The sequence below is a fragment of the Drosophila bipectinata genome, chromosome 3R (assembly GCF_030179905.1).
Source record: "Drosophila bipectinata strain 14024-0381.07 chromosome 3R, DbipHiC1v2, whole genome shotgun sequence".
Classification (NCBI taxonomy): Eukaryota; Metazoa; Arthropoda; class Insecta; order Diptera; family Drosophilidae; genus Drosophila; species Drosophila bipectinata.
Genome location: NC_091739.1, coordinates 28104622 through 28118456, shown reverse-complemented (window position 1 = coordinate 28118456; position 13835 = coordinate 28104622). Strand labels below are relative to the sequence as shown.

At 44.7% G+C, this 13835-nt stretch overlaps 6 protein-coding genes across 6 annotated transcripts in view; 2 read left to right on the top strand and 4 right to left on the bottom strand.

Moving 5' to 3' along the window:
• Positions 1-33: 33 nt before the first annotated feature.
• Positions 34-867, bottom strand: LOC108134444 (ADP-ribosylation factor-like protein 6-interacting protein 4). The gene is made up of 3 exons (XM_017254742.3): positions 740-867; positions 433-633; positions 34-366 (listed from the first exon to the last, which is right to left on the bottom strand). The coding sequence occupies exons 2-3, from the start codon at positions 623-625 to the stop codon at positions 125-127; spliced, it is 435 nt and encodes a 144-aa protein (XP_017110231.1). The 5' UTR covers positions 626-633; positions 740-867; the 3' UTR covers positions 34-124.
• A 66-nt stretch (positions 868-933) lies between these two features.
• On the top strand, positions 934-4707 carry Smg6 (Smg6 nonsense mediated mRNA decay factor). Its single transcript, XM_017254735.3, has 10 exons — positions 934-1075; positions 1149-1528; positions 1588-2037; positions 2096-2475; positions 2542-2684; positions 2748-2883; positions 2942-3037; positions 3116-3922; positions 3982-4118; positions 4179-4707. The coding sequence occupies exons 1-10, from the start codon at positions 934-936 to the stop codon at positions 4319-4321; spliced, it is 2814 nt and encodes a 937-aa protein (XP_017110224.2). The 3' UTR covers positions 4322-4707.
• Positions 4708-4747: 40 nt separating this feature from the next.
• Positions 4748-8831, bottom strand: Hr96 (Nuclear hormone receptor HR96). Its single transcript, XM_017254736.3, has 5 exons — positions 7794-8831; positions 6836-7737; positions 5628-5837; positions 5354-5566; positions 4748-5288 (listed from the first exon to the last, which is right to left on the bottom strand). Exons 1-5 carry the CDS (start codon positions 8464-8466, stop codon positions 5088-5090), a joined length of 2199 nt encoding a protein of 732 aa, XP_017110225.1. The 5' UTR covers positions 8467-8831; the 3' UTR covers positions 4748-5087.
• A 97-nt stretch (positions 8832-8928) lies between these two features.
• On the bottom strand, positions 8929-10810 carry beta4GalT7 (beta-1,4-galactosyltransferase 7). The gene is made up of 3 exons (XM_017254741.3): positions 10453-10810; positions 9765-10386; positions 8929-9703 (listed from the first exon to the last, which is right to left on the bottom strand). Exons 1-3 carry the CDS (start codon positions 10547-10549, stop codon positions 9454-9456), a joined length of 969 nt encoding a protein of 322 aa, XP_017110230.1. The 5' UTR covers positions 10550-10810; the 3' UTR covers positions 8929-9453.
• Positions 8959-9426, top strand: EMC6 (ER membrane protein complex subunit 6). Its single transcript, XM_017254743.3, has 2 exons — positions 8959-9093; positions 9152-9426. The coding sequence occupies exons 1-2, from the start codon at positions 8961-8963 to the stop codon at positions 9358-9360; spliced, it is 342 nt and encodes a 113-aa protein (XP_017110232.1). The 5' UTR covers positions 8959-8960; the 3' UTR covers positions 9361-9426.
• Positions 10811-12986: 2176 nt separating the features above from the next.
• Positions 12987-13835, bottom strand: part of tnc (tenectin) — a 37120-nt gene continuing 36271 nt past the window's right edge. Inside the window, exon 8 of the mRNA XM_043211750.2 lies at positions 12987-13806. Within this exon, the coding sequence (XP_043067685.1) occupies positions 13704-13806 (103 nt within the window). The 3' untranslated portion in view covers positions 12987-13703. The remainder of the gene's footprint in view (positions 13807-13835) is intronic.

Sequence of the window (13835 nt, the reverse complement as noted above, 5' to 3'; positions counted from 1 at the left end):
CATTCTACTCCCAGAATAACCTTCGCGTGTACATATAGTCGAAGCTAGCATTTGTTTAATTAAGCTGACAGTTATTAATTATTATCTAAAGACACAAAAAATGGCTATTGCTTTTTGGTATTCTTTACTTTCGGCGTCGAGCAGCATCCAGCGATCTCTGCTCATAATACTCCCCATCTCCACGAGTTGCCTTCTTATTGATCTCTGTGTGGCGGTCCTTGCTCACGATTTCCTCAAGTACTTCGCTGTCGCCCTTGATTAGGCGAGTGCGCCCTGTCACGGGATCTACCTCTCGGCGGATTTGGCTCTGCCGTCGTTGGTACTCCTCCGGTGTTTCAGGGGCATGCGACTTGCTGTTCATCAGCGCTTGAATTTGTTTTGGGATACAAAGTATTCAGCAAGCACAAATATTTTAGGCTAATTCGTACGGACCTATTGGTATTGAAAAGTCTTCCTCCTGTTCCTGTTCCGGCTCCTGCTTTTGGTTGTTCAGCTCGGTTACGGCGGGTGAATCTTCCCTTTTCCGGCGGCTGTGCTTTTTTGATTTCTTAGACTTGTGTTTCTCCTTGTGCTCCCTTCGCTTGTGTTTATGGCTCTTCTTAGATTTTTTATCACTTTTCCCCATTTTTATGACTAATTGATTTTTCAATTTAGCGTCGTTATAAACAGAGAAACGATTAAATTCAATAAACAAACATCAGCTGCACTTCATAAATTCACAAATAAAAAATGGCAATACCTCCTTTTCTGAGCTGGTAATGCCTAATCGATTTATCGACTGTTATCGGTTAGCCGAAAAACGGCTAAGGCGGCAGCACTTCAAATTTAGGTATTATATACTCTACACTTTGTTCGATTTGACATTTGACAATCTAAGAAAGGCGGATCACCTCGAGCACAGTTAAATGCACCAGCAAAGGCATTGGTTTAAATATGAGTCGTCAGGGAACGCGAGATCAAAATGATATATCGCTGATAATTGGGACGCTGCCGAAGCGTCTGCAAAAGAAAATCGCGGCCAGCTGCAGCCACGCAACAGTGGAAAACGCTGAGAATGCTGAGCCCCCAAGGCCAGGTGAGTGTGTTTGTGTGTGTTAATGCGTCATTGCGTTGAGTGCATCCTATATCTCGGATTTCACCATCCGTAGTCACGATCTTGAGCAATCATGCAACGGTGGCGATTAAGCCCAAGGCGACCCTTTTGGAAACCAGCGGGTCGGCTGGCAGACAGCAACAACCGCGCGAAGGCGGGATCCCAGGAATCCTACGCGTGGCGGTCATAGATAGCAGTGGCGGGAACGGAAAAGACGCAAACAGTGGCAAATCCCACAACGCTCGTCGAAAGGGGCGCAATCACATCGGCAAGGACAACAAGGAGCACGCTTCTAAGTCGCCAGTGACACGTCCTCGTCTCACCACCGAGCATCCGGACTGGTTTGAACCACTTCTGAACTTTCCTAATGCCAAGGATATAGTCCAGCTCTATGACCAGCTGCAGGTGCTGCAGCAGCGGAACCTTATACTAATCGTATGTTGCTGAAACTATAACTCTATTCGCCGTATCTAATTTTCTACTTCATTCTTCAGAACTGGAAAAACTTCTGTTTCATTCTCAACCAGCTGCAGGATGTCTTCAAACATCTGCTTTTGGAGCAGCTTAAGTTTGTCTGCGAGCACAAGGTTGATGTATTCTTCTGGAAGCTTCTCTTCTACAATGTACGCGACCATCTAAAGCGCCAGACTACGGATCAGGCCCATGCCCACACCTTAATGCTAATTGAACAGTCCATTAAGTTCTATCGGGTGATCTACGACCAGATGATGAAAAGGCTGGGGACTTCCTCACGCTGTGAGAGTGCCGTCAAGGTGGTGGCCCAACGCTTGCTAATCTGCCTGGGGGACCTCTCTCGCTATCGGGTAAACCATGTTCAAGCTACGGACTACTTAGAGGCAGCTAAATATTACCTACGCGCCCAGGAACTGGTGCCCGGCAACGGGGCACCCTACAATCAACTGGCGGTGATTTCAATTTACCATGTAAGTAGCAATTGTTTCTCAAACTATCCCAATTTTTAATATTATATACCCCTTTCAGCACAAACGATTCGATGCCGTTTACTACTATGTACGCAGTTTGCTGACTTCCAACTCAATCCAAACGGCCAAGGAGAGCCTTCTGGATCTATTTGATGAAATTCGTCGCAGATATGAGGAGACCGAGATGAAGCAATCGCCTCTACACTATGCAGCAACGCCAAAAAGTCAAAAGTCGAAGCAGATGCGTAAAGAGGTTTGGATCTATCCCGATGGTATACGATGCCTTCACCGCACCGATGTCAAGGCAAACAAGGGAAAGGGCAATAAGGCCACCTTAGCGGAGGTAAACCGATATGAGGAGATGGCGCCTGAGGAGCTGATGCCGCGAATAATGTCCCTTTATCTCTACCTGATTGGCAAGCTCTACACAGGCACTGAGTAAGTTTATTTTGCCAAAAGTGAAAGTTTTAAACCTGTATTTTAAACATTACTAACCATTCACAGTGTCGATACCTTGTACCAGCTACTGAGAAAGCTGCAGATTCAAATGAGCGCCGCTCTTAAGCACGACAACCTCCTAACGCGCTCAAAACTGCTGAAAATCGTAGCCCTAAACTTATTTGTCGTGGAGCACAACAAGCGCAAAAGTATGGAATAAAATGATAAGAGCCCAGTCATGGTGAAAATTAACGCGTTGTATTTTTTTATAGCTTCACGTCGCGAGATGCGTTATCACAGCTTCAATTTTGCCAACTCACTGTTTGGTCTAATGCTAAAAAAGGCGAACCAGTTGCTGGCCGGTTTTGCTGAAATCTCTACGAACATCCAATGCCTGCCCGATGAAGAGTAATGATTTCCAATTAATATTATTATTATATTATTACTATTAATATTATCTTTTTAGCTACGCTACTGTTAATACTTATTTGCAGTTCGTGAAAGTATATGTGCATTGGCTGGGCATCAATGTGGACTTGTGGGAGCCAGTAAGGTCGGAAGAGTAAGTATATACTTATTTACCCTAATAGTTAATCCCTAATTGGATTATATACTAAATACTATCATTTACATTCCACAGGCATTCCTTTATTGATTGCTGGGCTGAGTTATCTCTGCTTTTTCAACAAATTGAATGCGTACTGGGAAAGCAGAAAAACAAGAAGGAATCCATCATGTTGGATGAAGAAATTGCCCTTAGCGGCTTCAATCCTTTGGGACGAGATACTTCTGGCAAAGATTTGAATAAACGAGGACCTGAACGTGCCCAGTTTTTTGAACGCCTCCGTAGGATTGCTGAATTTGGCGACTGCTACATGCAGCATCAGGAGGCCCTTCAACAGCCGATAGACTCCAGCTTTACTATCGAGGATTTGAATGCAGCAATGAAGGACGCCCTAATCAGTTTTGATGCAGAGAGTTGTGGACTTATGGCAAAGACATGCAACGAGCTACAGACGCAAACAGCGGGCGAGAATGTTGAGGAGTGCCCCTCTACTGATGCCGATGTTTCACAGCTGTGTAGGCTCAAGAAAGAGCTGGAAGCCAAGGCCAAGGTTAAAAAAATTTGCAACAACAAGCTAGAGGAGATCCTTAAGTTTGTGGACACAAAAATTTACATAGAGGTACGTCCAAGATATCTGCTGCCGGATACCAATTGCTTCATCGACTGCCTGGAGGACATTGAGAAGTTGTCTATGGAGTTCAAGCGCTACACGATTATAATTCCACTGACGGTGGTAAGGGAGCTGGATGGCCTCTCCAAAGGTGTCAAGTTGGACTCGTATCGTAACTCGAAGCAAACTCAGCGCATTCACCACTTTGACGAGGTGTCCTCCCGGGCCCAGAAATCCCTTGAGTTTATTAAGTCAGCCAAAAGCAATGTGAAGTAAGTGGGCTTTCTTTTTGGCATTTACTTTATGTTCTTATCAACGAATTGACTTTCAGGTGTGCCACCACAAAAGGATCTTTTGTTAACGCCTCGGTATTTGCCCTGGTTGAGGAAGAGTATCTCTCCAACGATGACAAAATTCTGGCAACAGCAGTAGCTATATCAAAGACTTCGAAAACGGAACAATGCCAGGGTAAGCACCAGTCTACTTGAACTCAGAAAAGTATAATATCATTTCATGATATTCCCTCAGATGGAAAGTGTTTCATTCAAACTGAACTGGTCCTCATTACCACCGACCGTAATCTGCGGGTTAAGGCCCTGACTCGCAACTTGGCGGTTAGTGCTTTGGATGAGTTCCTGCAGTGGGCGAAGGACTGCCGCGAATCAACCTGAAAGGGAAATTCCAATGCAAGTGGTGTGCGCTGATATGGAACATGGACTCGCGCCAGCAACAGTTGCTTTGCGGTGCGAGCTCGATCTATTATACTACCTACATTATACACAAATGACTTTGTATATCGGGGTCGGCAAATCCAATCGTAGACAGAGACGCGCCGATCGCGGAAAGGTACATGACATGGGTTCCTGAGGACTGGACAGGAAGAGGATACACAGTCGCTGAAGTTCTGGTGTTTTTCAGGGTAAATTATTGATGTTTTGTCGGACCACAAATTCGGTTGGCTCACAGTCATCAAATTTGTCCTTTCCCAATTTCTTCAAATGTACTTTTTGCAAATTTCGGAAAAATTAAATCAGTTTGGATTGTTGAAGAATATAAAGTGTTTTCCTTTGGGTTTGGAAATAAAATATATGGATAAATATTATTGCATCAGTGTTTAGTTTATTTGAAACTAGATAAATGGTGTAAATTACATTTAGATTGTGTTGCTTTGCACTTTGTATCCTAAATATGCTCTCTTTGATGTAGAAATATAAAATCTATGAAGTATATGCAAATCTAACAATCACATTCGATTAAAATCTAACATTATAAGCGACAGATAAAACACGGACATGCACCAGAAGGCCGATGCGCACGTACAATTAAAAATAAAAACAACAACAACAACTATAGCTCGCTGATTATCATTAAATGTATCATCATTGGGCATCGGCGAGGGCATTTAATGCCCGAATAACGTAAAACGAATCGATCGTTCTAGTGATTTTTCAAATCAAATATTTCACGTAGCAAGGGTTCCACCTGGGATGGGTTAACATTCAAATAGACATTAATTATGAACTTGTTCAGACGCTCCACATCTGAAATCTTTTGGATCAGCTTGATAAACGCGTTTCTCGCCTCACAGCCAGAGTAGACACTCTCCAGGTATCTTCGCAGAAGATAATAGTAGGAATTCTATTTGAGTGGGACACAATGTTATTATTAACGATATACAAGAGGGTATCATAACTTTGACTTACTTGTTCCAATCTTATCACGTCCTTGTGTATCACTCGCGATCGAGCCGAGGTAAAGAGGACAATGGCGCACATAATAAGGATTATGTTCTCGTCCATGCGCCACTTTTCGTCAAATGTGGTGATGAACTTTTGATGCTCCTCGTAGATATTACCCTCGGCGAACTTGAGCAGGTCAGTTCGTATATTGCCCATGTTTTCTTTGGTGTGTGGTACCTATTGATTATAAATTTTAGAATTGAGGTCACTTCAAACCAGAGTTAAGGTGTGGGATTACCTTCCAGGCAGCACGATCGTCATCGTATATCATAACCGATCGCATTATCATCATTTCTGTGCAGCCGCCTTTGAGTAGGGCCACCTGGTCCTCCTGGCACATGTCACGGAATGCTGTTATCTTCTTGGCCATTTTGATAAGCCTCTTGATGGCCACCGCCGTCAGGTTGATCAGCTGCAGTAGTTTCGGATTGTGGCGAGTGTCGTCAGGCTGAGTAAACAAAACAAATAGAAACAGAACGCACAGGTGTCCACCACATTATTATCGCTGGAATCGCAAAGGCTTCTCCTCGGAAAGTGAATCATTTGAGTGGTGTGGCACTAGCGCTGTTATCATACCGCCCCAAACACCTGGCTGCTCTATATTTCGTCAAAACTGTATCGTTTTCCCTAATTAACAATACCAGAATGTGCTAATTGCGATGAGGCGCATGAAGTAAATATTATGAAGCGACAATAAACGGGCCCGGAATCAAAATCGACCGCTGCTGGAGTCTCATGAGCGCCTGCTGCTGCTCTTGATAATGCTTGATAATGGCACTATTGGTGGGACCGGAGACCCCTTGATAATGCCCAGTGTCTGCCCCAGTCTTGTCAGACCGTCTGGTCGCTTTGATTACTCAAAGCTAGGGTGGGCCAAATTATTGGATACAAATTCGGCGATGCGGTGATTCATTCAACATAAAATTATTTGCAATTGCGCTTTAGAGGGATCAGAGGTCTGGGTTGACTCTAAAAACACGAGATAGCGACAGTGAATCCCTCAACTAGAACTCCATTTCAAGCTTTTCGAATGAAATGGGAAGCATTTTGAAATGTCAACTCATTTAATCAGTCGCTTTTCTGCTTGGGGTCTTAGTTTAAGGTTAGAAATAAATAATAGTTTTAAAAGCTTGTGTTGTTTTGAATTATAAACTAAGCACAGTTCTGCATTGAGTTTCCGCTTCACCAGTAAGCCTTCATGCTTATAATCTTTTAAAACAAAGCCACCCCATCCAAGAACTGTTTACATTCGGAACCAGCACAATGCTGGGACCACAGAAACCGTCTGATGGAGTCACAGCCCATGGCCCGTCAACGCAATACGCACTGAATCACTGGCTTTTACCTGCTGCCAGGTGCCGTGTATCGCTGGCACATCCAGCGATTAGATAAGCTTTCCGAAGTTGGTGGTTTGACTAAAAACAGAAAGGCTAACTGTTGACTTACCTTAATGCGATCGTCGCCCATCATCAAGGCGCTCAGGTCCTCGTCCACCGGATCATAGAGAGCCTCACTGGCCAGGCGGAGCTCGCGCAGCTTCATCTGTTCGGCTTCGTTCAGTTCTCGATCCATTAGATGGCTAGATGGGGCGCAGATAGGTTGCTGCAGAGTTGGCTGCTGACTTCTGCTTCCCGTGGGGTTGCAGCCACCATAAGAAGTCTGATGGCCTCCGCTTAGGTGTGACATCCCATCCTTGACCCGGGATGATGCATGCGGGATGCTATTGAAGGCCTGGTACTCGATGCGGATAACTTCCGAGAGCACAGACTCGATCGAGTTAATGCTGAATTCGCTGTCCACGCTGGGCTCATCGTTGTAATTGGTCTGCATAAACGTTTTCAGATCAAAGTCCGGAAAGTTTGCGATGTAAGGCAAGGGGTGGCTGCTGCTCGAAGTGCTGGGCTGCTCTTCAGATCCGGGCGAGGGGTATTGCAGGTCCACAGCGGCGGACGAATCTTGCGGCGATATCGGGGGAGTACTGCCCAGCATGCTCTGGATCACAGTGTCCACGCGCTCTGCCGGAGGATCAGCTTTAGCCGTCGGCTCCTTTTCTAGCAATGGCTTTCGGTCCGAGGTCTGTTGAGCTACATTGGCTCCACCTCCGCTCAGGATACGGTTAAGGATTCGCAAGGCCTCCGCCGGCGTGTTCATGAACTTGTTCATTATGTCAATGGCATCTTCTGGCGAGTGCATCAGGTTTTGCATGAACTCCACCACGTCTGCCGGCGAGTCGACAATCTTTGATATGATCTCCACTCCATCCGTGGGCGAGCTCATGAATTTTGTAAATACTGTGAGCGCATTGAAGGGCGAGTTCATGAATTTGCTGATGATTTTGAGCGCGTCGCCTGAAAAATGGAAGTTATCAGCAGGTCATAGAAGCTCCTGGTTCTCTAGCACCTACCTGGGTAATCAATCAAATGCGACACCAGCTTCAGGGCGTCCTTTTGTGAGCTTATCACCTTTTCCATCACGGAAATAGCCTCCTTTTGTGTGCGCATCAGCCGGTTAATGGCCTGCGACGCCCGGTCCGGATCCGAGACGATCTGCTCAACAATCTTCTCGGCCGTCATCTCCATTGGATTGATCTGGGCACCTGCTGGGCTGCCATTTGCAGTCCCACAGCCATTGGCGCCGCTATCCACTGACCCGCAACTCTGAGAGTCCTGAGAGCCAGAGTAGAGCTCTAAGTTACTGCTGCTGCTGTCCGCTTGGGCCTTGTTGTCCCCGCTAGTTGGTTCGCCGTCGCCCTCGCCAGTGTCCACGGCTCCGTTCTCCATTAGTCGACGCTTGGCCCTGTTTGTTTCAATCTTGCGCCGCTTGATCAGCTTGTCCTCCTCCGACATAATGTTCTCGCTTTTCATGCCAATGTCAAGGCACTTGCGCAGGCGACATTTTTGGCAGAAACGGCGGGTGACCACCGTGATGTCGCAGTTCTGGTTGAACGGGCAGGTGAACTGTTTCTTGGCCAGGGCATTGCGGCGAAAGAATGCTTTGCAGCTCTCGCAGGTGACGGCGTTGAAGTTGTACCCCAACGCCTTGTCCCCGCACACCGCACAGTTCTTCGGCGGCGACATTTCGATAGAGACCTGGCCAGTGCTAGTCGGTCGGTCAGGCAGCGCAGCTTTCAATTAGGCCTCTGATTGATTTTTTAATTGGTTCCAGTGGAGGTGGAGCTGCTGTTGCTGGCGGAGCACTGGGTGGGTGGCGGTTTATTTGTAGTGGTGTGGCGTGTGTTGGGGGGCAGGAACTCCTCAAATCAAAACAACTCTAGCATCCAGCTACAGCATTTTACTATTTCTAGCGATACCCACGATACGGCGCTCGGATTTCACATAGTTTTCGTGGCCCTCAGCACGCAGAATTCGGCAGGTCGCGTTATCACCACATATTTTAATGAATTAATGTCCGTCCGTCAGGTCTCCAGCTCGAATCCAATAACAACAAGCAGCGGTCCCGGGTGAATGGCAAATAGCGCCGATATGAGTCCGACTATCGAATAAACAATCGCAGTTCTCAGCTGGACATTTTCCACTTGCTAAAAATTAAATTAGAGAATTTATCAATTAAAATGAACCGAGTGAGGACTACGCAGGCCAAGACGGGCGAGATCGTCGCCTACAGCGAGGGTGCTATTCGCAACAACATATCCGCCGTGGAGTACTGCCGCACCTCGATGGCCGCCATCTCCGGCTGTGCTGCGGGTAATTTGGAGCAATTGTCAATTTGTGTCACAATTACAACTTTTTCCATGTCTTTTAGGGATCCTCGGCCTAAGCGGAACCCTGGGATTTCTGTTCTACTTTCTGTCGGTCTTTGTTCTGTGGATTCTGGTTCTCCTGAAGTCCGGCACCCAGTGGCGCAAATTCTTCATCAACCGCCGGAATCTGCTGACCAACCAGTTCATGGGTGGCCTTTGCACCTACGTGCTCTTCTGGACATTCTTGTACGGCATGGTTCACGTGTATTAAGAGTATTTTTTTTCGTACATTTAACTACAAAACATAGCAGAATAAACATAGGTTTGGACTAGGAAATGCAAGTTCGTTGGTTTCAACCTCTTCTCAGGTCTGTACGGCCGAGGCAGCCGCAGCTGTTCCAGAGCAGTCGCACCACGGCGTTTTATTTAGATCACATTCGAGCAATATGTTAAGTATGGTTACATCCACCTCGTCGATGGTCAATTCGTGGACCTTCAGAACCTTGTATTGGACATTGTTTAGGCCCGTCTTGTGGTCCCTCTTGCGAGTCATCTCCTTCTGATTGAAGCACTTTTGTGTGTCGCGCTTTCGATGATGGCGATTATGGATATGGCTGAAGAAGAGATTTGCTTAATTAGAGGGTTGAACCCTGAATTATTTTTAATAATTCTTACCTAAACGTATTGTTTGTGCCAGTCTTTATGTTCTCCGGTCGAGTGACTCTCAACCCTGCATCCCGGATGCGGACAAAGAACTCATCGTCCTCTAGTCCCCAGCCCCAGTATTGATTGGACATGCCGTTCATCTTCTGAAACTGCTCCCGGCGCACCAAGAGTATACCCCCCACAAAGTTCTCATAGTGGTACTTTGGATGCAGCTTGGGGCCGGCAATGTGCAACGGTCCCAGATCACTAGGATACTCGTATCGCAGATCGTCATTCATCGGCAAAAGATCCACGTCGTGCATGGCAATGTAGTCATAGACATTACTGGTAAACTGGAAGCCCACGTTGATAAGGGAGGCGCGGTTGAATCGGTATCGATCCACCTGGTTCAAAACAAATATGTGGTGCGCCACATTCTGACGTTTGAGGAACTTTGTTATGTGGGGCACGAACTGCAGAAGTTCCTCGAATCTATCGCGGAACGGTACCAGTAAGGCCATTTTGTGATCTCCGTGCGATTTTGGGACATTTTCCTGCTTTGCCGCCTGTTGCGTATCTCTAGAAGTATCTGGTGCAGCGCCTCCACTGCCTGCTGGCCTCGTCGAGGGATTGGAGAGCGGGCATATGCAATCTATAAAAAGCGTGGTGTCAGCCAGTATTTATAGCAGGTGCCCCCATATTTTAAGCGGATACGTACCTGATCCCAGTGGCATGAAACTGAGAACCGCGATTCCGCCCAGGCAGAACGTCAGTCCGCAGACGAAGAGCCAGTTGACGGTGGAGATGGTCACCATTTGGTGTGCTAATAATCCAGAGCAATCAGTCAAAACGCCGGTGTCAGGTCATGAGCGGAAAATAACAATATTTTGTCAGCTGGGGACACTAGGGATGGGAAAAACGGGAATTACGATGTAGCGAGGGCGCCACCTATGGGTCACAACTAAAAAAATTAAAGGTATTGGTGTTTCCAAGTAGCGCCAAAAACTTCGATCTTTGAATAATATGTTCTTTAAACCAAAATCCTAGTGTATATATGTATATATCCTAGCTTCCTTGTTAGCACAAAAAAGTTATTAAATAACTACAAAGAATTCTTAGAATTCTTTTGATGCAAAAAATTGACAATTTATCCAAAAAAAAACGTTTTTCGTAGATTTTGATGCAGACCAACCAGAAAATTTGACAAAAAATCTAAAAAATATTTTATTCCTAAATTTTAATGCAGATTAGTGGAGAATGTATCCACAAATCGATTAAGGTATTCAGCTTAAGAATCGGTTGTCTATTGACAAAGATATGGCCGTCACAAGAGTCCATATTGTGGCTCCATGCATTTTCGCAATTTTTGATGGGGACCCTCCAGAAAATTTGACAAAAAATCTAAAAAATATTTTATTCCTAAATTTTGATGCAGATTGGTGGATAATGTATCCACAAATCGATTAAGGTATTCCGCTTAAGAATCGGTTGTCTATGGGCAAAGATATTGTAGCCTATTTTTATACCCTTGCAGAGGGTATTATAATTTTGTCCAAAAGTGTGCAACGCAGTGAAGGAGACATCTCCGACCCTATAAAGTATATATATTCTTGATCAGGATCACCTCCTGAGTTGATATGAGCATGTCCGTCTGTCCGTCTGTCCGTCTGTCTGTCTGTCCGTCTGTCTGTTTCTACGCGAACTAGTCTCTCAGTTTTAAAGCTATCGTCTTGAAACTTTGCACACACCCTTCTTTCCTTTGCACGCAGTATATAAGTCGGAACGGCCCGGATCGGCCGACTATATCCTATAGCTGCCATATAACTGATTGATCGGAAATGGTATAACTTTGGTGTTTTTAGAGTTAGAGAGTTCAAATTTGACATGAGAGCTATTTTTGGCAAAACATAACGTCATGCCAAATTTCATAAGGATCGGCCGACTATATCCTATAGCTGCCATATAACTGAACGATCGGAAATGACCCAACTTTCGTGTTTTTGAAGATAGAAAGCTGGAATTTAATACAGATTCTATTTTTGGTCAGTTGATCCAACCCATCAAATTTCATTAGGATCGGCCGACTATATCCCATAGCTGCCATATAACTGAACGATCGGAAATGGTATTTGGTAGAAATATCAACTTTCGTATTTTTGAAGATAGAAGTTTGGGACTTTTTTTAGATTTTGTATCGTAATAAATTGGATTATATATTCCTATTTCCATAAGGATCGGCCAACTATATCCGATGTTTGCGATATATATCCGGTTTTAACTGCAAGGGTATATAAACTTCGGCTCCGCCCGAAGTTAGCTTTCCTTTCTTGTTGTAAAAGCATTAATGTAATAAAACTAAATTTTACATTTCAATAAAAAGCGTTATATTTATTTATTAGATTACAAAGAATAGCTTGCATATAAATTATGATAAGGTATGGAAACACAAGAGCTGTTCTTAAAAGACATATCAAATAAATAAGATCTAAATTAAAATTTATTTATTTATTTTTAAAATTAAATACTTAGGGCTACAACTATATTTAGAGATTATATAAATCTAATTGATGTTCGTACTCGATGGGCGTGGTTCGAAACGCCCTCCGATTACAGCGTATCGCTAAGGCTCAAGTGACTGAAAAGCCAGGTGATCACAAGTCCCAATAAAATTAATCCACAGCGCGGCAGCTGAGGTTTAAAAAAAATAGTTTACAAAGTTAACTGTCTCTCCTGTCCTTCGATCTTCCTTCGATCCATCCGATTTTCAGTCAGTCGAGCAGTAGCGATAGCCGACAGTGTGTTTTCGGTTCCGTATTTAGTTTCCGTTTCAGTTGATCTAAAAATTCTATGTAGACTACGGTTGTGGCCACCCCAGGTGCACCCGGATGCAATACACCTGTTGGAGTGATATTGCAGCGGGTCAGTGGGGGGCGAAGTACAAATTCAATGCGTTAAAACTATGCAATTTGTGTGGTTCGTTTGTAAAATTGCTATAAAAACTAGTTCGTTCGTTTCTCCCATCTACACGTATTGTATATAAAAGTACAAAAAGCTTGGAATAGTTTATAGAAGATACAGTTTCTCAACTCAACTCAATTCGATTCGATTCGATGCGATCCGATCCGGTTCGATCTGATGTGATCGGTACCGGGATCGGGATCGGTTGTGCGCGTGTTACAGGCAGATTCCGTTGCTCTTGCAACAAATGAAGACTAGAAGCAACAATTATACACAAAAATAATAATGTTTAAAAAATAAGGTGACTAAAATACTACAAAAGCGCATTTGGAGAAGAGTGGGCCGCCGGATCGTGGATCGAAGAGATAGAAACCGTTCCGGCGGCCGAATGCCGTGGCTTCGTAACGCCATTGATTGCGATCCGTATCCGGTATTGCTTCGCTATATTTTGATGTTTTGAATATTTGTTTTTAGGGTTGAGAGTCTCCTGAAAGCGATTGTATGGCGGCGGCGGTCACAATGAACGACCTTACAAGGCACGCGCTACGTCGGCTGCTGTTTGTGTTTCTGGATGGCGGCCAGGTGTCCAAATGTTTCTAGGGACACTAGGCCCAATACATACAAATAAGTAATCGTTTTAAGTGAGCGCGTCTAAATTAATTGCACCTATACTATGTATACAGTACAATATCACTGGTTGCTTCGTCACCGTAACCTAATCCGAAACAAATGGGGGGCGTAATCCAATTGAAAGAGTGTGAATGTCCTTGGTAAATCTTGAAAAATTTTTCACGTCACTATTGCATTTGGCACCTATTCTTGCTGGCTATTCCTGGATGGTGGTCTGGATTTGTATCTGATTTGTGGTTCCTGGTGATTCTATTCCTATTGCTTTTCCTAGTTCTTGAATGGTGCAATCTGGGGTTGGTTGGTTTGGTTCGTCGGTTCGTGATTGTTGTCTGCAGTGCTTAAGAATTAGTTAAATTATATTTAGTGAGCATGGCTGGTGGTTCATCTCTTGCGTCCCGACGCCACGGCGGCCATAACCTGTTGCATGGTGGGTTCGGGTACGCACTGCTGGGGATCGCACTTCATCTTGCCGTCGCCTCCGCAACTAGAATATGCAAAATTTATTAAATTGAG

Coding starts and splice junctions, on each gene's coding strand:
- EMC6 (XM_017254743.3), top strand. CDS start 8,961: ATGAACCGAGTGAGGACTACGCAGGCCAAGACGGGCGAGATCGTCGCC. Junction 9,094..9,151: donor CATCTCCGGCTGTGCTGCGG/GTAATTTGGAGC, acceptor CATGTCTTTTAG/GGATCCTCGGCCTAAGCGGA.
- beta4GalT7 (XM_017254741.3), bottom strand. CDS start 10,549: ATGGTGACCATCTCCACCGTCAACTGGCTCTTCGTCTGCGGACTGACG. Junction 10,387..10,452: donor TTTCATGCCACTGGGATCAG/GTACGTATCCGC, acceptor CGCTTTTTATAG/ATTGCATATGCCCGCTCTCC. Junction 9,704..9,764: donor GGCACAAACAATACGTTTAG/GTAAGAATTATT, acceptor TCTCTTCTTCAG/CCATATCCATAATCGCCATC.
- Smg6 (XM_017254735.3), top strand. CDS start 934: ATGAGTCGTCAGGGAACGCGAGATCAAAATGATATATCGCTGATAATT. Junction 2,038..2,095: donor CGGTGATTTCAATTTACCAT/GTAAGTAGCAAT, acceptor TACCCCTTTCAG/CACAAACGATTCGATGCCGT. Junction 2,884..2,941: donor CAATGCCTGCCCGATGAAGA/GTAATGATTTCC, acceptor TTATCTTTTTAG/CTACGCTACTGTTAATACTT.
- LOC108134444 (XM_017254742.3), bottom strand. CDS start 625: ATGGGGAAAAGTGATAAAAAATCTAAGAAGAGCCATAAACACAAGCGA. Junction 367..432: donor AGACTTTTCAATACCAATAG/GTCCGTACGAAT, acceptor AACAAATTCAAG/CGCTGATGAACAGCAAGTCG.
- Hr96 (XM_017254736.3), bottom strand. CDS start 8,466: ATGTCGCCGCCGAAGAACTGTGCGGTGTGCGGGGACAAGGCGTTGGGG. Junction 7,738..7,793: donor GCATTTGATTGATTACCCAG/GTAGGTGCTAGA, acceptor TCCATTTTTCAG/GCGACGCGCTCAAAATCATC. Junction 5,289..5,353: donor ACGTGATAAGATTGGAACAA/GTAAGTCAAAGT, acceptor CCACTCAAATAG/AATTCCTACTATTATCTTCT.